We start from the raw sequence: 23,291 nt of genomic DNA on the forward strand, positions 1-23,291 counted from the left end.
ATTTTTGATTGGCACCTTATCCACCAGATTAAATATTTACTTTCACCCTCACTGATAGACAGTGGCAGCAGTGTGTACCATATGCAAGATGCACTGCAGAAAACTGTCAAGTTACCTGCAGCGGTCGGATCCAAACTTAAAAATTCAATCATCCCTGCTTATCCTGAATGTGCCCTCTATCCCATAATTCTAGCCTACTGTAGGTAAAGTAAACTGCAATTTCTGCTACTGATGCATTTGGAGAACAATTAGGTGATGTAAAACATAAGAATTAAGAATTGGGGGCCCATTGATTGGGGGGACGTGATGGCCTAGTGGTATTATTGCTCGACTATTAATTCAGAAACTCAGCTAATGCTCTGGGCCCTGGGTTCAAACTCTGCTATAGCAGATGGTGGAATTTGCATTGAATAAAAAAAATCTGGAATGAACAATCTACCAATGAACATGAAACTATTGTTGATTGTCAGAAATACCCATCTGGTTTACTAAGGTCCTTCAGAGAAGAGAATATTTCATCCTCATTTGGTCTTGCCTACTTGTGACTCGATCCACAGCAATGTGGTTGATTCTTAATTACCACTGAAATGGCCTAGCGAGCCATGCAGTTATACCAATTGCTTAGAAGTCTCGAAGAAATGAAACCGGACAGATCACCTGGCATCAATTGTAGGCATCAGAAAAGACAATAGGAGAAACAGCCCTGTTGACCCTGAAAAGTCTTTATTGGAAGCTTGTGCAAACATTTGGAGAGCTGTCTCACAGACCAGTCGAGCAACAGCCTGACATAGTCATACCCATGAAATCATACCTTCGAGACAATGTCCCAGATGCTACCATCACCATCTCTAGATATGTCCTATCCTACTAGCAGGACAGAACCAGCAGAGGTCGCGACACAGTGGTATACAGTTGGAAAGGAGTCCTCAAAGTTGACTCCGGACCTCATGAAGTCTCGTGGCTTCAGATGAAACATATGCAAGGAGCCCTCCTGCTGATTACCATGTACTGTCCTCCCTCAGTTGATAATATCAGTATTCCTCCATGTTGAACAACATTGGGAGGAAACATTGAGGATGTCAAGGACACAAAATGTACTTTGGGTGGGGATTTCAATGTCCATCACCAAGAGTGGCTCAGCAGCAGTACTACTGGTCGAGTTGGTCAGCAAAACTAGGTCTGTGGCAGTTAGTGAGGGAACCAGCAAAAGGGAAAAACATACTTGATCTCATGCTTACCGATATGCCAGCTGCAGGTGTCTGTCCATGACAGTATTGGTAAGAGTGACCACAACCACAATCCTTGTGGAGATGAAGTCCCACCTTCACATTGCGAATGAGCTCCATCGTGTTGTGTGAGACAGACTTTGAACAGATTTAGCAACTCAAGGCTGATCATCCATGAGGTGCTCTGGGCCATCAACTGCAGTAGAATTGTGCGAGAGGACAGTCTGTAACCTCAAGATGTGACAAATCCCCCACTCAATCATTGCCATCAAGCTAGTGGGTCAACCCTGGCTCAGTGGAGAGTGCAGGAGGGTATGCCAGGAGCAGCTCTGGGCATACCTGAAGAGGAGATATCAACTTGGTGAAGCTACCCAACAGGATACTTACACGTCAAACAACATAAATAGCAAGTGATGAGCTAAGCAATCCCACAACCAACAGATCAGATCTGAACTCTGCGGTCCTGCACACCAGTTGTGAATGGTGATGGACAGTTAAACAACTCACTGGAGGTGGAGACTCCAGAAATATACCCACCCTTGATGGAAAAGTCCAGCATATCAGTGGAAAAGATAAAGCTGAAGCTTTCACAGCAAACTTCAGCCAGAAGTGCCAAGTGGGTGATGCATCTCTGCCTCCTCCATGGTCTCCCAGCATTACAGATACCAGTCTTCAGCCAATTTGATTCACTCCACATGACCTCAAGAACGGTTGGAGACGCTGGATATTGCAAAATCTATGGATCCTAACAACATTCCAGCAATAGTGCTGAAGACGTGCTCCAGAACTTGCCACTGATCTAACCAAAATCTTCCAATACAGTTTCAACACTGGCATCTACCTAATAATGTGGAAAATTGCCCAGGTATGTCCTATACATAAAAAGCAGGACAAATCTAACCCAACCATTTACTGCTGCTTCAGACTACTCTCAATTATCAGTAAAATGTTTGAAGGTGTCGTCAACAGTGCTATCAAGCAACACCTGCTTAGTTTGGGCTCTGCCAGGACCACTCAGCTCCTGACCTCATATAACCATGTTGAACCATGGACGAAAAAGCCAAATTCCAGAGGGAAGGTGAGAGTAACAGCCCTTGACATCAAGGCTGCATTCAATCAAGTGTGGCATCGATCTCTAGCAAAACTGGAATCAATGGATAATGAGGCAAACTCTTTGCTGGTTGGAGTCAAAATTGCAGATAGGAAGATGGTTGTGGTTGTTGGAGGTCAGTCATCTCAGCTCCAGGACATCTCTGCAGGGGTTCTTCAGGTAATGTTGTAGGCCCAACTATTCTCAGCTGCTTCATCAATGACATACCCTCCGTCATAAGGTCAGAATAGGAATATTAGTTGATGATTACACAACGTTCAACATCATTCACAACTCCTCAGATACCGAAGCAGTCTATGTTCACGTGCAACAAGATCTGGACAGTATTCAGGCTTGGGCTGAAAGTGGCAAGTACATTTGTGCCTCACAAATGCAAGGCTATGGCCATCACCAGTAAGAGACAATTGAGCCACCGCCCCTTGACATTTAATGATACTTGCCGTCACTGATTACCAAACTGTAAACCTCCTGGGGGGTTATCATTGCCCAGAAACTCAATTGGACTCGTTATGTAAACACAGTGGCTACAAGAACTGGTCAGAGGCTACAAATACTGCAGCGAGTAACTCATCACCTGATTCCTCAAAGCTTATCCATCATCTACAGTGTACAATTCAGGAGTGTGATGGAATACTCCCCACTTGCCTGGATGAGTGCAGCCTCAACAATACTCAAGAAGCTTGACATCATCCAGGGTAAAGCAGCCCACTTGATTGGTGCTACATTCTCAAGCATCCACTCTCTCACCACCAACATTCAGTAGTAACAGTATGTACTATCTACAGGAAGTACTGCAAAGATTTATCAAAGATCCTCAGACAGCACCTTTCAAACCCATGACCACTTTCATCTAGAAGGCCAAGAACAGCAGATCTGAACACTACCACTTCAAGATCCCCTCCAAGCCACTCACCATTCTGACTTGGAAATATATCGCTGTTCCTTCACTGTCGCTGAGTCAGAATCCTGGAATTCTCTCCCCAGTGGCATTGTGGGTCAACCCACATCATGCAGACAGCAGCGGTTCAAGAAGGCAGCTCATCGTCACCACCACCACGGCAACTAGGGTTGGGCAATAAATGTTGGCCAGCCAGTGATGCCCCATCCCACAAAGGAATAAAAAAAGGATCACGCATTTAGCTGTTGCAGCTTGCTGTACCTTTCAGTAAGATCGTGGCTGATCTTCCTGAACTCCACCCTCTCCTGCATTATCTGCATATCCCTTGATTTCCTTTGTATTCAAAAGCTATCACAGTCACTGTCTTGGAAGTATACAACACTGAGCATCTACAGTTCATGATTATCCTGGCAAGAGAAACATCATCCAGTATCTATAATGTGAAATTTGAGAAACTTCTATATTTCAAGAAAATCAATTTTCATTTGTTTAAACTCTTTGGAAGATAAGCCTAGTCAACTCAATTTCTCTTCAAAGCAGTCCTTCAGCCCAGGAATCAGAGTACTGAACCTGTACTGCACTCCCACTTCAGACTAATTGAATCCTTTTGGTTAAGGAGACCAAACTGTCCATAGTATTTTGGGAGTGATCTCACTAAGGCTGTATATAATTTCTCTAAGACTTAATTAACCTTACCTTTTAATCACTTTGTAATATAGTCAAATGCGCTATTTGATTTTTAAAAATTTATTTGCAATACCTCAAATTGTAACTTGTGATTTATGTGCCGAGATACCCTGGTCCCTCTGGAAAAACAGTTTCTCAATCCCTCACCTTTTAAATTAATTTTGCCAACCAAACGGATAATTCCACACTTCTCCATATTGTATGCCATATATCACATTTCTGCCCATTTACTTAACCTAACTCTATCCCATTGTAGCCTCTTTACAACCTCATCACAGCTTACTTTCATGCCTAACTTTGCATCAGCAGCAAACTTGGATACATTATCTTCAGATGCCTCATCTAAACCATTGATGTTGATTGGGCTTTAGACAGTCAATTAAAGCCTAGGTAAAAACAATGACTGTAGATGCTGGAAACCAGATTCTGGATCAGTGGTGCTGGAAGAGCACAGCAATTCAGGCAGCATCCGAGGACAGGCAAAATCGACGTTTCAGGCAAAAGCCCTTCATCAGGAATAAAGGCAGAGAGCCTGAAGCGTGGAGAGATAAGCTAGAGGAGGGTGGGGGTGGGGATAGGGATAGAGTACAATAGGTCAGTGGGGGAGGAGATGAAGGTGATAGGTCAGGGAGGAGAGGGTGGAGTGGATAGGTGGAAAAGGAGCTGGGCAGGTCGGACAATCCACCACCTGCGGTGACAGGGAAAAGTGCCAGGATGGGAGGGTGGGTCGTAGGGGGGCATGGACCTGACCAGGTAGTCACGGAGGGAACGGTCTTTGCGGAAGGTGGAGAGGGGTGGGGAGGGAAATATATCCCTGGTGGTGGGGTCTGTTTGGAGGTGACGGAAATGTCGGCGGATGATCCCGATGCGGTCTCCTCTACCTTATCCTAGTTTCTAACCTCCAGCTCAACACTGTCCCCTTGACTTGTCCGGACTTGTCCGACCTGCCCAGCTCCTTTTCCACCTATCCACTCCACCCTCTCCTCCCTGACCTATCACCTTCATCTCCTCCCCCACTGACCTATTGTACTCTACGCTACTCTATCCCCACCCCCACCCTCCTCTAGCTTATCTCTCCACGCTTCAGGCTCTCTGCCTTTATTCCTGATGAAGGGCTTTTGCCCGAAATGTCGATTTTGCCTGTCCTCGGATGCTGCCTGAATTGCTGTGCTCTTCCAGCACCACTGATCCAGAATCAATTAAAGCCTACCAATCTGAAAATGACCTATTATTCCTACTTTATGTTCTTATTCACAAGCCAATTCTAGTACCATATATTATCCACAATGCTGTGAGTTATAAGTAAGTGTCTTAATGTTCTATGGCACCTTATTGAAGGTATTTTTAAAAAGCAGGTTGCACAACAGCAGTTCATTCTTCCTTATCTATATTAACAGTAACACTTAAAAAAGAAACTTAGTTGTCAAACGCTATTTCCCTTTCATAAATTCATGTTGACTATTATAGTTCTCGAAGTCTCTTGATCTTATGTACCTAGTAAAAGGTTCTAATATTTCCCATACTGATTTCATCCTGACTGGTCTATAGATCCCTTTTTTACTCTCTACTTTCTTGAATAATGGAGTAATATTTTGTGAATCTCTGAATTGTTGAAAGTAAAGATTGCATTGATTCTATGAGAGACTTGAATCTCCTGGATTAATGTACTGAACATCAAATGAGTTCTAAGTACGATCCCATAAAACTTTCTATGTGGGTGTATGTAGATCTTTGATTCTTTGACATAAGCAAATTATTCAAATAATCGTTTTTCCCTGTAGGCAAAGCTGTCCTAAGTTTCCTTGTCTTCTGTTTCTTTCCACAGGATAGTGGTGGTTAATTAGTAGTGTGGCACTAAAATTCATACCTCTGAGTAGTATTTACCTCTTTTCCTTTTTCATTCATTTTTTTCATGTTCCCAATTAACCTTTCTCAATTGACCTAGTTTTTATCAATTTCTAGCTCGCAAGTTGAAACTCAGTTGAAAAATATTGCTGAGAATATTTAAATTACCTTATACCACTGGAAATTTAAGCAAACTAATCATTGGTATGCTACGTTGATGTCTAGGCTTGGATTTTTGTGGTGAGATAACTTAATATTTGAAAACAATATTCGCAGATGAAAAACATAATAATTTTCATAGGTATCTAATATTTGCTGAATGACCAGTTGAGATGGCCATCAGTCCTGAAACTGCTACCATCAAGGATACAGTGATATAAATCACTGTTTTAAACTAAATTATTGTGAAAGCCATTTTAAAAGTTAAACAAAGCATCCTTTTTTCGTTAAAGATTTTTGAGGAATTATTAATTTAGAATATGACGTTTTCTCTCTCTCTTTTCTGTCTGCCTCTCTCCTCACCCTCTCTTCCCTTCTCTCTCTCTTCCCCCCTTCTCTCTCTCTCTCTCTCTCTCTCTCTCTCTCTCTCTCTCTCTCCCCCGTCTCTCTCCGTCCTCCCTCTCTCTCTTCCCCCCTTCTCTCTCTCTCTCTCTCCCCGCTTTTCTCTCTCTCTCACTCCCCCCCTTCTCTCTCTCTCACTCCCCCCCTTCTCTCTCCGTCCTCACCCTCCCAACTCTACATTCGTTGCCTCCAGTTCCCTATCCTGTTTCGGTGATTGTTTTTATGCAACCATCAATATTATGCAGGGTTTTGATTGGTGGTTTCTTATATCATTGCCTCAGCTACCAGATAAGTCAATTGCAAGTCTAGTGAAGTACTATTACTCCTGGAAGAAAACTCGATCCCGAACAAGTTTGATGGATCGGCAAGCTCGAAAATTAGCAAGTCGAAACAATCAAGATGAAAGGTGAGGGAAGTCAGATGGTTATTTCCTTGGCATTCATGTCTACTAGTAGCAGAAACAATTATACTGTGCACACTAAATTATGTTTCACACCAAGATCGAGCAAGACTATTGTAGTCCATTCGGTCTTGGATCCATCAAATTCTGCTTTGCAATTGGTACTCTGAGTAAATTTTTCATCAGGTATTTATACATCTCTCTTGATTTTACTCATGGAATCAGTCACTGCTGCCTACTTTTCATCCTCTTCCTCCTAGGTTCTAGTCTTACACCCTCTATTAAAATATATGTTCAATATTTTAATTAATTTGTCTGTATTCTTTAGGAACCTGAATATATTTCAATAAAATGATACTTAAATTTTAAAACATGTTTTATAGCATTAGGCCTTGAGCATTTAGCTCAAGGTTTTGGTGTGGTCATTGTTGACTGGAAAAGAGGTTTGCATAAGCCCTTGACCTCCGAAATGTACCTCTTCAGACAATATTTCTAGGTAGAGTATCCCTACAGTGGCTTTTAAAAGAGTAGGCTGGTTAATAGCTAAACATATTACATGATATAACCATAATAAGGAATACCTGATCCTGAGAAGTAGAGACCCGTATGTCCTCAAAGCCTCCCTGAAAAGGTGAAACAAGCTGAATCCATCTCCCCAACCCTCTTGTCCCTCCTGTCCTGCTTGTGACTGAATCTGCGCATTACACGTTTGAGTTATTGGTCGTTCTCGAAGCTACTGATCTGGAGTGAAATCAAGTTATCCACAATTCCAAGGGACTGCCTAATAAAGAATGGCTTTGTCTGACACAAGTTTAAAGGACAGGTGACCAACTCAATCCTAGGAGGCAGGGCAGATATATTTGTGCCTTCAATTTAACTCTGGTTTATTCTTTTATCTGCTGAGGCCATGCTCAGGAGTGATGGGAGGAAAAGGGAGTTAGACTTTTGGACAGATTCATGAATAGAAAAGGTTTTATGGGCCAAACACAGGCAAGTGGGACAGGCCACTATAAATGCCGGAGGAAACACCACAGAAGCGCTTCACAGGAGGCTCCCAAGCACTGAGGATGTCACCTAGACAGGGGACAAAACGTTTGCAACAAAAACTTCCAGCTCGGCAAACAGAACCACAGCAAGTGGGACTAGTTTAGTTTGGGAAACTTGTTTGGCATAGACAAGTTGGACAGAAGGGTCTCTTCCTATGCTTTATGACTCCATGATTGTGGGTAATAAGTATTCTTTTAATAAAGTTAGACTCTAATCAACAGTATTAATTGTATTGGATCATTTTATAGTTTTCTAACTCTTTTATGTTTCTAGGTACAAAAAGTATATGCATGTCATTTATAATATTTAAACTGGATTCTTGATTTTTAGTGATGATGGGATGGAGGAAGGAGCTGCAAACGATGTTGCTGACAGTGATTATGATCCCACTAAAGAAACTAAGAAAGAGGTGAGAAATTGTTGGAAAGTAAGAGGCAATGGCCTCATGGTTTTATTGCTGGACTGTTAATCCAGAGACCAGGTAATGTTCTGGGGTTCACGGATTCGAATCCTACCACAGTGGCATTTGAATTCAATAAATATCTGAAATTAAGAGTCTAATGATGACCATGAATCCATTGCTAATTGTCGGAAAAAACCCATCTGGTTCACTAATATCCTTTAGGGAAGGAAACTGCCATTGTTACCTGATGTGGCCTACATGTGACTTTAGACCTACAGCAACGTGGTTAACTCATAATTGCCCTTTGGCAGTTAGGGATGGGCAATAAATGCTGGCCTAGCCAGCGACGCCCTCCTCCCATGAATGAATAAAGTATTATTGCTCTGCTGTTCTTCCAGAGATGCTGGTAATGTTCTGGGGACTGGGTTCGAATCCTGCCATGGCATTGGTTGAATTTGAAGTCAGTTAAATTAAATCTGAAGTTAATAGTCTAATGATGACCACGAAACCACTGTTGATGATCAGGAAAATCCATCTGGTTCATAAATGTCACCTGGTCTGGCTCCTGACCCACAACAATTAGGGATGGCCTAGCCAGTGATGCCCTTGTCCCTTGAATGTATATAAGAAACAAAGCCAAGTTTCCAGCTGAAGATTCAGTCACTGAACTGTGAAAGTTCATAATTTCTACATGTGCCATTTGATTAAAAGTTAAGATTGTGAAAGCAAAGGTTTGCTGCAATTAGATTTTCAACATTATGAAACCTTAATGCTTTTAAGGTTCCACAATGGCCCTATATCATTTACATTCTTCTTTAGATTTAAAGATGTGTATATAAATGGGCATTCCCTGGGCAGAAATTCTGGCTGATCAGAGACTGACAGCACTTCATTGCTTGGCAACAAAAGCAAGCAGAATGATGACTGTTCTGCTGATAATGGACTTAAACTAATGTTTAAGATTGCTACAGGACCCAAGCCACGAGAAATGGCAGGAGGGGTGTCAAGGAGTGTCGCTCTCTGTTGGCTCCCTTCTTTCTGATTATGTGTCATTTGATCAGGCAATGAATGTCTTTGAATGACACCCACCTGAAAGGCCTCCAGTAACTCCAGTGAAATTCTTCAGGCTTCCTACATGGTAAGTCTCCTTCATAATGGTGGATGAACATCATTGGATGTGGATTGACACCCTCAAGTGGGCATTAATTGCTTCTGAAGGGCTGCAGGCCTTCCAGACCTAATCAGTGAAAAGCTGGGTCTTGCCAATAAAGTGCCCACCACCTCCAAACTTGCCATGAAGGCAGGCATTAAATTTTAATTCTAGAGCCTTCAGTATAGCTTGCAAAAGAGTATTATTTTCATAAACTCATTGTATATAAACACAGATTAAAAATGCATTTTGTCCATTATGCCCATCCTTTCTTATATATAAAAGCATGTGGAGAGTTAGCAAATGGAATGTCTACTATGTGAATTGGTGATTTGTTTTGGAGGCCTTCAAATATGATGATGACTTTCTACATGTGCCGTTGACCAAAGAGAAGGAAATGAGTACTTCCTGTTTAGCAAATGAAGCATTTATGTGGAAACTTGGAAGAGGAGAGAAACATTAATACTTCCCTCCCTACTGGTCTCAGCTGGGAATGTACTTGCAGAGATTGCATGGGACAGGGCAACGTAGTTGTGATATCTTTCACATTGCAGTAGCTGGGGGATGCACCTTGCCCAACTTCACATGAGGAGTAAACACTAGTGCAAGGTACTGTAGGGCTGTTTAAGCACAAGTCATCACCTTAAGTAGAGAGAGGTAATCAGAGAAAACTGGTAGTGCAAATATTTGATTGGCTGATAAATGTTTGTGTATATGTTGTATTGAATTACTTATTTCTTTTTCCAGATTGTATGATTTGCGCAAGAAAAGGATTAGATGAAAATGATTTTGTTGCAAAGGTGTTTGCTATAGCAAGTGACAGTGAAGTGATTGTATAAAATAGCATTGTGCACTGATACCTTGTTTCTACTGATTCTTATTCCTACAACTCAACATTTTTTTTGAGTGTATGCAGATTGACTGAAGCAAAGTAGAACTTCTCCATAGCTATTGGATATCTGTGTGATTCATGTATTCTGCATCTTGATTTTAAAAGCATACTGTATAACTTAGAGCAAATATGGTGATGCTCCATTGCTTCATTGATTTATGGGCTGCCTCCTGAACCTAGAAATCACTTTTAAAAATCTACTTCTCCCAGAAATAAGCAGGTTCCCATTCTTAGGACGTGATAAAACTGGATAATAGTATTAAACAAAAAGAGGAGGGTGGAAATGTGCCACCACTCAAAATTATTTCTTGGAAGTTTTAGCAAAGAGGAGAGGTTGCCTTTACATAAGGAATGAAATGAGGAAAATATTAACTGGAATGTTGGATACAAAATACCAAGTACTTAAAGAAAAATCTGCAGAAGGATAAAAGCAATTAGTTACATTGTTGAGGGTGTGATGGATAACAGCAGTTGTTTTAGAATTGGCTTTAATGGCAAAAGAACAGATTCTGCAGCAGATTACAACTCGTCATCTGTTCTAGAGTTTCTAAATGATCCTGCTAAGAAATCCATATGCCTGACATTTCAGTCTGCCAAACATGATCTGGATGCTTGTACATTAGGATCTGTTTGACCACAGGAATTTGACATTGTTTAAAAAGATTCAAGAGTTGAGGCTCCTTACCGCAACTATACACCAAAGTACTGCTGGAGTTCAAATAACTATAAAACATGCAAGTTTCCAACAGGTGGCATGATTTTGTTTTTTTTTTTGCTTTTGTACCATCCAGGATCACCTTAACATGCAGTGCATTGGCTTTCAGGAATATCTGGAGTTGGTGGGAAGGATTCCAATCCCAGTGACAGTACTTGAGGTCACCTCTTTTAATGAAATCAATCATCAGATGCGAGTATTGCGATTCAGCCTGTCTTCAGAATCAGATCTTTATATTAATTAGGAGTATCCATTTGTTTTCTGTCCCTCGTTGCTGGATGTGGCACTTAAGCCAACTTGTCCCAAAAGAGAAACTGCTTCTCAGCAAAATATTTACCTTGTTGAGAATCATGAATTGGGACTTTTACCAATGTCGCAGTTCCTCCCCCTGTGCGGCAGTCCTTATCATGCTATTTTCAGATGTGGGGTGGTAGCGACAGACTGGAATTTGTGTATCACAGTATTCTGAAGCAAGGCAGAGTGGATGGATGCTGAGGTAAACAGTTTAGAAGATTTGTCTCCATTCAATAGAACACTAGCCCAAATCAGAAGCTAAGTGTAAGGCCCCGAAATCCTCACCCTTCCACTCCTTCAACAGCTTCTCACCTCATGAAGCCCTTTCTGCTACACACCTACATAGTTCCTCAGTCCATTCTATATCTTTTCAATCACCCCAATTTCCTTCACTCCTTCTTTCTGTTGCCCATTCACCAATACACATCAGTGCATCCAATACACACACACAGCCCCTACATTCTATAATGATTTTGGGAAATGTCTGATGTACTTCTGAAGCTGAAAAGGTTGTGAAACCTTTACAATAAATGAACTTGCAATCCCCTTGACATCTGTTACCATTGTGCCATTATGTGCAGTTGTCAACATCTTTTTGTATTTAGAAGGTTCCTGAAAACAAAATAGGAATATCCTGTTGTTTGCAACTTGGCTGAACTACAATGAATAACATGTCCTACTAAAATGGATCTGACTCCATGGACTGGATTTTATGGCTCAACACATTCCCCATTGCCCATTACCATCATCATCAATAGGAAAGTCAGTATTGAACCCACCAAAATCGATCTGTTACACAGTGATAATATGCTGGGAAGAACAACAGTTGATTCATTATGTTCCCGTCTGGGAGGATATCCTATACTAAGGAGCTGGCAGCTCTTTAGTCCCTGCAGAACCAGGATTGAGCAATGGCCACTGCTGGGACTACAGCCAGTCCCTGAGGAAGAAAATTTGTGAAGTCAGGGTCAGAGAGTAGTCCGAGAAGTCCACAGCACAGAAGAAAAAACCCTTCAGCCTAAATTGTCCACACCAGTCAAAAACCAACCACTTTTCTAATCGCATTTTGCAGCACTTGGTCCATAGCCTGTATGCCTTGGCAGTGAAAGTGTATATCTAAATGCTTCTTAAATGTTACATGGATGTCTGCCTCTACAGGAAGTGAGTTCCACATTCCCCACTGCTCTTTGGGTGGAAAAGCTTTTCCTCACATCTCCTGTAAACCTTCTGCCCCTTCCTTAATCTACCCTGGTCATTGATCCTGCTATCAAGGGGAAAAATTTCTTCCTGGCTCCCCCTTCTATAACCTCAATTTTATACGTCCCCTCTCAATCTCCCCTGCTCTAAGGGAAACATCTAGTCTGTCCAATCTCTCTCTTCGTAACTGAAACTCTCCAAGTAAATTAACATCCTGGTAAATCTCCAGTACATCTTTGATTTTATGTCTCCAAAGTCTCCAGGCATAGTTTTATAGTCCTAACCCGAAGATCCCCATCATCGGGAAGATGATAGGTTGGGATGTTGAGTTAGAAAAGCCAGGTTAGGTTAAAGTAGGAGGTGCTGAGAGAGGGCTATGGAGGCATCTGATGTTGGGGGAGGTTGCCTCTGATAGGCACATGAGAGCTTCTAAATATGGTACCTCCTTTCTTGCCCCAATGTAACCTGTAAAGGTTACCAGCTTTTTTGTGTCTTGTCTTGACACATTTAAAATAATAACAAGCAGAATGGGGCCCTTATTGACACTTGACTCTCAGGGTTGACGGGCTACTTGACACATGCCCTGCTGACAACAATGTAGGAAACAGGTCCAGGCTGGGCAGCAAAGGGACGAGAAGGCTATTTGTTTACTTTACAATCCTCCGCCTTTTAATAAGCAAGTGGGGGCTATAACATTCAGCACATGAAAATAGTGGGGTCTTTAAAGTGTTTAACTTGCAAGTGAAACTCGTCAGGTTGGGAGTACTTTGTACAGATATGCTACCTGTACGCTTATCTCACTCCCTCAAAATATATCTGAACTCCGACTTACTTTCCTATCCACAAACTGGATGATCATTACTAGTTCAAGAAAATAAAGCACATGCAGTCCCCAAGTTTGCAAACAGGTTCCGTTCTGGAGTCCATTCACAAGTCAAAACATAATGCAGGACAGTGGAAAGCAGGTGTTCGTAAGTACAGAAAATACTGGTATGTCAGATCTTTAAACATTAAAACCATATATGGGATCGTGTTCGTTAAGTACAAGTATTTGTAAATTGGGGAACCCCATAAGTCTGCATGATGCAGTTCAATGTATGAAAATAAGTTAAGTGTTAGTTACAAACAGGTACTATAACTTAATTTGTTTTAAATATGCCAATGAGGAAGCAAAACCATACCTGAAAATGTGAACTTAAGTTTTGCTTGCCTTTAGAACGCATTAGTAATCTTCTGTCTTAGCATCATAACTATTGTAAGAAAATTTAAAACATACAATTCTTCTAAATGGAAGCTCAGTATTTGTTTTATGATTCACTGACCAAGAGTTGTGTGTTTTCAGGGTTTTGTACTAATCACGTGCTGAGTACTATCGCAACAGCTGACTTATGGTGAGTGTAGGGGAAACATTAAAATTAAGTTCAAACATATGATCACTGGATTTCTGAAAATCCTATAGTGCTGTCACTGGCATGAATGTGCTACCCAGAAGTCCAGAAATTCTGTAAATTCGCCTTAATCAATACTTTGGCTACTCCAGATTATAAAAGCCTCCTATCAAAAGTAGAGAAAGCTTGAATTCTCAGATGATTACATTTTTCTGGCCCTTCTGAATTCAGTGTTGAAGAAGAGATCTGATTGTTTAGATCTTGTTTAAAGTTTGAAGTGGTACAGGCAGTGGTTATCATTCACACTTAATTTTTAACATTTGTTTTAGAACCAAGTTAACTGATTAAAACAATGAATTTGAAGTATTTTGGGCTAAATGTTATGTCATTTTTGATTAACTCGCATCTTAGTAATTCCTGTAACTTAGTTTTGCATTGTGTTTGAGTATATTGCTGTCTTAAAGCACCTCACATGATAATTTTGAAGTGTGGTTTATTATCTATTATCTAGGCTGATTCGCTGGTGATGTCTTCAAAATTCATTGCTGCTGACATCATCTGGACATTTATTGAACAACTAAAATTATTTACTTGTTGATTTTTTCTTTTCCTTCTCCTAAAGTACGTGTAACATCTGCCTGTATTCTTGTTCTCCTTTTTTCTGTTAGGGTAATCCTGATCCACCCGTGCAGGTCAGCAGAGTTGGTTCAGTCAGGCGTGAGCTTCCAAGTTTGCAGCATCGTCACCACCCTCTTCGATCCAAATGCCGACCACCAAAAGGAATGTATCTTAGCCAAGAAGATGTTGGAGCCATGTCCTGCAGCCCAAATGCAGCAAGTACCATTCTTAGACAGCTTGATATGGAACTAATCTCATTGAAGCGCCAGGTATTTGGATACCTGTAGTGTAGTTTTAAAACTCCCCAGACGTAAATTTTGTTTCTTGTGTACCGTGTATAAAGTAATGAGTTTCATAACAAAAGCTATAATCTTCTCACTGCTAAATAAAGATGGACTTTATACAATTAATCCAACAAGTGTTAATTCATACTTGAACAAATGTTTAAAACTTCAGCACCAGGCTTTTATTTGATTTGCATGTTCAGTATCTTTGCTTTCTAATCCAGTAATGTCAAGTGTCAACCTGGCTAATGTGTGGCATCCTTGACGATCATGGGTTGAAGCCCCACTCTCGGGACTTGAGCACATAATCTAGGCTCACTCGTCAGTGCAGTTCTGAAGGATGCAGTAGAAATGAGGACACCATATATCTGGTGAGGGTTATAGCAAGGCTACATAACTTGTTCAGATGGCTTTTTAAAAAATCCCATGGCACTGCTCAAAATAGAGGTCTCCCAGTGTTTTGGCCATAATTTATTCTTCAAACAACACCATTAGACTAACTCAACATTTATCCATGTCCATGCTGTTTGTGACATCCTGCTGTGTATAAATTGCCTGCTTGTTTGCCTATATAGCAACAATAACTGCATTCAAATGTAGTTAACTGGCTATGAAGTAACTTTTGATTTTGAGGTCAGGAAGGTTTATTTCTTTCAACTAGAATACCTCCATTTAGTGAATGTAAATGAGAAGGAAATTGTTTTTGCATAGTGCCTTTCACATTTTTGGAGTTCCTTTCTCAAGCAGTATGTCAGTACACCTAGAAAGGTGGATTAGTAGCTAGATCTAGTTAGGAATAATTAAATACATCGAATGGGGTGAGCGTTTTACAACGAGTGATCACAATATGATTTGGTTTAAGATCCAACTTGAAAGTGAAAATGATCAGTAAAAAAGCTAAAATTCCAGATTGGTTTGGGAAAAATCTTAGATAGATAAAGAGCATGTTAGAGTGAAATTAGCAAGTAACAAGTGAAATTAGCATATAAGAATGTATAACAACTGGAGATGCACTTGATAAAGAAATTGAATAATTCAATTTAAAAAAACAACTTCGAGTAGATCTTTGGATAAATAGAGGCGAGAAATCAATTAATATTGAAGAAACTGGTGTATGAGAGTTTTAAAACCAGTAAGGACAGAAATATATATAGATTAAAGGTGTGTTAGAAGGAAAGCCAAGAACAGATGTGGTAGAGCAATTTCAGAGAATGCCAAATGTTACGGTGCAGTATTTTACAAATATATACATTTAGGGAATGGAAGACTACACCTGAGGGATTGAGGATGCAGTGAAAACAACAAAGGAACTTGATGTAATTTGGATTAAGTTTTACAAAAGAGGATAGACTGGAAGATGTTGCAATTCCATAGAGTACTCAAACCTTTTAAATAGTGCATTTGTTTGTAATCTGCACTATTGTATTATAGGAGTAATAACGAAATAGTTGAAAAGCCATTTTTGAATCAAAGTTTTGGAGTGAAGTTTATGCAACTGATGTACATCTGTTTTTGACAAATTTTGGTTTTTCAAAATTAAACCTTAAAAGTTGGAGGTTATATGTAACTTCAATCAAACAATTTCCTGTGATGTGATGTATGAGGAGCAGGCTATTCAATCAGTTGTTGCAGTCCTTTATTGTAAGGAACCATGCTTTTGTTGACTGTTTGTAGTTTCTTATGCAATATGAAAGGATGTAATAACTGCAAACTGCACTCTTTAGCCTCAATAAGCGATTTTAATATTGCTTGGGTTAATGTGATTAAACTAAAATTACCATCTGTACATCATAGTTTTGTACCATTCTCTGCAACATCTTGATGTATTCCTTATATAATGGAGGAGATGAAGCTGGAAGCAGCGATGCAGACTGTCAAATTGGCTGTGATGTTGGAGTTGAAAAAAATTTAAGAAAACATTAAATCTTTACTTCAGACATTTTGGTTAAAATGTTTATCCTTTATTTCTTCAGTCTTGTTCCATCTGGCCCCACATTTAAAAAAAAATCCACTAGACTTTCTGACTTGGTTGCTGTTTCTGTTAGCTTGGCTGTTTGAGCATACCATGATGGCATTCCTGTGTGGTACAGACAGTTGAGGCCCCAACAGTGCCACCTTAGTCTGATTTAAATCATTAAAGAATCATCTGACTGGTGTACCTCTTGTGTGCTTAGAAGCACAGGTTATGATCACAAAAAATGGGGAGGCAGCTTGACCAGTGTATATAAGTTGCATTGTTCATTTTACCTCATTACCTGTTTGGTTTATGCCAGGTTGGCAAGGTTAAAATTAGTGCGTTAGTTCTTCATCATAGCAGTTTTGCAGCAGAATGAGATCATTAGGTTCATTGTGCCTGTGAAATTACTGGTTGCACTTAGAGTTAGGTATATCTAATCTGTTTTCCTGCCCTTTCCTCATATTCATTTAAAATTTGTTCTTCCTCTTCAAATTTATCCAAAAGTTGAGGGATATATTAAGCAAGGTCTCCTTCAAATAAATGTGGCTTTGAGGTAGTATACTCAATGTTAGAAATCCAGATTAATATCAAACCTGCATAGCAAACTAAGCCATCTGATGCCTTAACCATGCACGTCTGTGCATCATCATGCAAATTTGGATGATTAACGGGCTAGTCTGGCTCATAAATGGAACCTGGAAAGAAGCTGGGATTTTTCCCACTTCCCTCTAAGTAACATTGAAAATCAATGCCCCTGTGAACAAGTAGCAGGTAACTTGCCAGTGGTCTGTGCTGGAAGTTAAATGGCAAAACATTTACACTTGTATGTTTAACATAAAAATTCCCCAAGATAATTGAAAAGATGTGAAGAAAATGAACACTACGTCAAAAAGAAGACGTTAAAGACAAGACAAAAAAAAATTGTCAAAGAAGTAGAATTTAAGGAGGAGGAGATGATGGAGAGGCAGGAGTCTCACAGTGAGCCAGGTGAAATTACAGCCATCAGGTTAAAGGGAAGTGGGCACGTACACGCTTGCTGAACAATGGTAGTAGATGTTGTGGGGCTGGAGGAGATTAAAAATAAAACTGAGGCCACATGACATTTTGAAGACAACTGTAAGAATTTTAACTTGATGGCATTAGACAAATGAGAACCAAGGTAGCCTACACATGCTTGGTGGATGAGATGAACTTGGTGTGAAACTGGATGCAAGAAGCAGGATTTTGGCTGAGCTGAGGTGCAGTAATCTAGTTTGCAGGGAGAAAATACACATATTATAGTTTTAGAGGCAGATGGAAAACAATAGACAATGCTTTGGAGGTTTTGTGATAAAGTCTAGCTTTAAAAACTCATCTCACGGTTGAGTTGTATGTTAAGGTTGCAAAGAAGCTGATTTGGCCTGTGTTGATGACCATGGGAAGACATGGCAAAATATTAAATATTGTAATGGGGATGAAGGTCATGAATTTGGTTCTAAACTGCAGCAGCATCTTTCATCACCTTTGGGATCCTTGAGGCTTGGTTCTGCCAATCTCTCATCATTGTTTCAAAACTTGCATAACTTGACTACTGAGGCATGTACATGTACATAATTAAAAAAACAAATCTTACATGTGTTGGATTTTGGTAGTTTAATTCAGAGACTGTTAATATTTCCACTGCTCTCAAATACCTGAATGTCTTCCCTCTAAGTTACTGGCACTCAGTAGACATTTGGAGTAATGTATTCCATTTTTGTTATTATTGAAATAAAAATTTCTTCCAATATACCTTGCGTGCCTTTGGTACTAATCCTAAATTTGTGCTCTGAAACCAATTCAGTGGTTAATGCAAATAATCGTTTACCCTCCCTAATCCTTGCAAAATTTCTAGCACTTCTGTTAGATTCCCTCCTACTTCCTCAGCTCTAGTGATTATTGTCATAACTCCCAAAATGATGTGGGATAATATCACGTGAAAACTTGGTTCTTTTGTCCAAAGTTCCTGTTTTCCTACTGATTTTTGCTGATGCATTAACTCTCTTATTTTAAATGAATTAACACTTCCACTAAAATAACAGAACAATTCCAGAAGAGCATATTAAGCAATCATGCATATCAGATGGTGTAATTTCAGGTTTGCAGCTTTTCAAATGTCTCATCACAACTATAATCCTCTGATCTGTAGTACCATCCTCATAAATCAACATTACAGCTTTTCCATGGCTATAGGAGTTTTCTGAAAACTGAACAAAATAGTGCAAAGTCTTGTCTCTATCTTTTTTCAATGATCTATATATACAGTTGAACCTTTTATGACTCTTTCCTCTGCCCCAACCCAACTTTAAACATATACTATCTGTATACCTTCAATTTCTTTCTTTTTCAGCTCCCTTCTTTGCAACGGTTCTTAGATTTTTTTTAATAGGAAGTGCTAATTACCAAGATCCCTTTGGAAGTTTACCCAAAAGTTTGAGGAGTGAGGCTGAGATTATGTGATGAGGATCTGTATTTACTACCATTTGAACTCCTCTCCAGCAGATATCTGTATTTTTCATACCATGTTCTACCCCAATTGAGGTAAAAAGTGGGGGAAGGTAAATTGACAAGGGAGCCTCTGGTCTTCCACTCCTCAGATGTGGACCTAACTGTTTTTCTACTTTGCCAAAGGATTTCTAATACCAACGCACAACTAAACTAAGATTCACACATTTGTGGCAATTTCAGTTATCTAAGGTTAGTATTTTTATAGACAAAATGTTCAAATAGCATCTTCTTAGCCTTCAGTTTTCTTCTCCCTTAACACACATGGAGTGAAATAATTGGTAAGCATGCAAGCAACAAGTGATAGTATTCTTCTCACTAACAATAGAGTAATGGATGTTGCACTAAAGCAGTGACAATGTAATTAGTGAATTAAGGATTGAGAATTTTTTTTAAACAAAACTTCGCAAATTGAAGAATCCATTGTAAAAATATTTCATGTATTATAAATGTGCTATCATAACAAGTCACTGGGCCCACTGTATCTTACTTTGGCTAGATATCCAACTTTGAGACTCCTAATCTTGATTCCATGAGGAGAACTCTGCACTTTGGATCAGGATCCAGACTTTGGGTCCTGACATTACACTGTTGGGATCAATTACTCAACATGTTCTTTCTCTTGATTGACCTGATAGCAGCAGTCAAAGGCCAATCACTATCTAATTAAGGATGGCAGGTGGCGGTTTCTTGGTGGGTGGGGGAGATATGAATACCTGAAACACAACATGTTACAGTCTGCCATTGCATATGGAGACTACGGCTTTAAGAATGTAAAATTACCAAGTGTCCTAGTTGTCCAGCCACAGTAGACAATGGGGAAATTCCCCCTAAAGAATGATGTTGTAGCTGTAGCTAAAACCAAAGAGATAAATCCAGAGTGGGGGGAATGCAGAAGGATAAGGGGAACTTGGAGTTTCTCTGAAACACTGGTGTCCCCAGTTTGCTCCCAGGTGACTGACTTCAGAAAGATACCATTCTCTCGATTCAGCAGATGACCTACAAGCAATTGGAAAATTAGAAAATTTTATAAGATCTCTGTTACATAATTGATTTTTTTTAAACTAACAATTGGCCTTTTAGTGACTTAATTTAATAACCTATAGCTGTGGCTGACCCACCCTCCCCAAACTGGTTCACATGTAGATTGATGCATATGAGCCCATACGCAAGTCAACAATATGGAATTATGGGACATCAATCCTTCCCCACTTGGTGATTTGATGAGTAAATTTGGGACAGCCTTAATGTCTCTATTTTAATTCAGTTGCCACCCTGCTTTAAAAAAAGTGCTTGCATTTTGCAAACAGTCATATTGTTCTGAGCATAAATGAAACTACTGCTTGTCACCTATGTCAATAATTATTACAGATTTTCTCAGAAGTAAAAGCTTCTACTTCGCCTCTTCCCGCAACTGTTTTTTGATCCTATGTCTTAATTTTGCAAAATTAAAATCTGGTTATAGCAATATTTTATAAATTGCTTAAATTAATTTTAATCAATAGAGAAAAATTATGCTGCCTAAAGGAGCAATGTTAATTTCAAAATTGATTATAAAACGATAGGTAAAAGTCTAATTTTGAAATGGTTTCCCAGGTACAAAATGCCAAGCAAGTTAACAGTGCACTGAAGCTGAAATTAGAAGGAGGCATAGAAGAATTCAGACCATCTGAGGTAAATAATATGGTGCTTATAATTTCACAACCAATGTAATTCTCTTGTGTTGTTTTGTGTACAGTTTTAGATCTGTAGTTTTATACGTTATATTAAAGTATTCCTCTGTTCATTGACTACGTCTAAAACTAGATGGATCTAGAGATCTGTGGCAAAAGTGGAATTCTGTATCAAGAAATTACTCTATCACGTGGCATAAATAATGACATGAATGCATCCGCATTGAATGCAGTGGCATTCCAAATGTGCAATGACCTTTCTTGATCTTCTGTACATGTGCTGGTGCAATGCACATCTGTGTTCATACCTGAGGTACATCTGCGTTTGCAGCTAGACAAATTTATGGGGCAGTTCTCATTTTATTATTTTGGGGAATAAAGTGTGTGCAATTTAGACCTGGGGAAACCAGAACAAATGTTTCAAAAATTAGACAAAAAGTAAATAGTTTCTGTGTCCTTTACAGATGGGAAAAATCAATAGCCCAATAGCTATTTCAATTGAATATGGATTCTCTCTTTCTGGGGTATCTTTTTACACACAGTTAATAATTGGACAAGCACTGTGTGGAAATCAGTGTGTATCAGGCTTGAAGTGGAAGATTTTATTTTGCTACAAATGTAGGTTCTAGTGTGCCTGAGATTATAGAGTGTGCCTGAGATTATAGAGAAAGGGACTTGGAAATTTTACAGAAATTTAGAAAAATGTTTTTATAGGGAGTATGTAAAATAAACGTCTTGTTGGAAACCAATATAATATGTTGAAAGAGTAAACCTAGTCTGTCTTAAGTCATTGTTTTGTAGTGCTAGTAGTAGTACACATTACCAAACTTAAAATAGATTACTGAAAACATTTGACCAAATAACAAAGTAAAAAGATTAGGAATTACATCATTTACCTGACAAATTGCTTAGAAATACTGGTAAGTATTATCAAGCAACTTGACTTTTAGATTAAATTCTTTTTTGCAATAAAATATTCATCTGCAGAATTTGCAAATTGACAGATGACCAGTGGGAGAATTATAAGAAAGGTCAAAGATGTTTACAGTATTAAGGTGTAAGTCAACCCTGCTGCTGTAAGGTGTAAATCTTGACCTGATTGTGATGCCAATAGTACTCCACTTTCTAAGAGCAGGCATTTGAAAAAAAATTTATAAGATCGTGATAGCAAATGATGAGACAGCCAACATTTTCATCTCGGACCATTTATCCATAAAGCTTCTAAAATTCCCTCTTTGTAACATTGAGTTAGATCTTTAAGAAATCTATTCTGGGGTATTGATCACTATTTAATGTTAAGACGTACTTAACCAATATTAGTTCTGGATTTGCATTACAGTAGTAATCGGCAACTCCTTATCCATAAATAATTTTTGCAAATATACCATTATCCATACTGTTTATAATCTTGTACATTTCTACAGTAGACCTCCCAGGCATGTCATGGCAGGATCAAAAAATCTTAGTCTAAGAAACACCTGCAAGTCTGGGGAACAGGTTTAAGGCTTTTGTTCTGCATAAGTCCATTGGATGAATGTTTCCCTTGTGTTTCATTGACCAGAACTTGGCAAGGTCACCAGGCACGTTTTAGACTGACCAGAGTATAGTATATTTTTATCATGACTCATACTGATTTAGCATACTGATTGCTATACCTATGACATTTTGAGTTCTAAATCTATTAACACTTCCAAATCTTTTTTCAATTAAAAGACTGTTCATGGCAGTCATATGTTGTCCAGTTTCCTTTGTGTTTACATTTGTCTCTTTCAGACTTCATCTGCCATTTCCTTACCTACTTTTAAATTTCGTCCATTTAATTCTGTAATTGTTGATCTGCTTCATAAGATTTTACTGGCTTCCCTGTCATGTCTAATTTTAATTTGCATTGAGTTTCTGAGTTCAAGTAATTAATATAAATTAGAGATTGTGTTTGTCTCATCATCGATTCCTGAGGCACCATACTCAATGCTCTCCCCACATCAACCAAAGATCACATTTTTACTAACTACCTCATAATTTGTAACCTCAAGCTAAGAATTTAATTATGTTAACATCTATCCTGAATTAGTTTTGAGCTTGATACTTAGCTTAATTTTGTCAGATACCGAAAATGTGTTGCTGGAAAAGCGCAGCAGGTCAGGCAGCATCCAAGGAGCAGGAGAATCGACGTTTTTGGGCATGAGCCCTTCTTTCAGGCTCATGCCCGAAACGTCGCTTCTCCTGCTCCTTGGATGCTGCCTGATCTGCTGCGCTTTTCCAGCAACACATTTTCAGCTCTGATCTCCAGCATCTGCAGTCTTCACTTTCTTCTTTTGTCAGATACCATCTAGAAATAATACACTTTAGGGATTCTCATAGTTGACCAGAAATGCTACTTTCTCAAAGATATCATTGACATTGGTCAGGCAGTGGTCTTGCC

The 23,291-nt window shown here is 39.3% G+C and overlaps 1 protein-coding gene across 5 annotated transcripts in view; it reads left to right on the forward strand.

The window, feature by feature from the left end:
* The window catches only part of rcor3 (REST corepressor 3), a 68,023-nt gene that overhangs the window by 26,816 nt on the left and 17,916 nt on the right, over nucleotides 1-23,291 (forward strand). For 4 of the 5 annotated variants that reach the window (XM_043695752.2, XM_043695753.2, XM_043695755.2 and 1 more), the window contains exons 6-9: nucleotides 6,610-6,734; nucleotides 8,106-8,184; nucleotides 14,483-14,701; nucleotides 20,793-20,870. In XM_043695752.2, coding sequence (XP_043551687.1) covers nucleotides 6,610-6,734; nucleotides 8,106-8,184; nucleotides 14,483-14,701; nucleotides 20,793-20,870 — 501 coding nt within the window. The remainder of the gene's footprint in view (nucleotides 1-6,609; nucleotides 6,735-8,105; nucleotides 8,185-14,482; nucleotides 14,702-20,792; nucleotides 20,871-23,291) is intronic. The other variant, XM_043695757.2, reaches the window with a different exon arrangement.

This window comes from Chiloscyllium plagiosum, unplaced genomic scaffold, assembly GCF_037043375.1.
Source record: "Chiloscyllium plagiosum isolate Xiang-an unplaced genomic scaffold, Cpla_swu_hap1 HiC_scaffold_10, whole genome shotgun sequence".
Lineage (NCBI taxonomy): Eukaryota > Metazoa > Chordata > Chondrichthyes > Orectolobiformes > Hemiscylliidae > Chiloscyllium > Chiloscyllium plagiosum.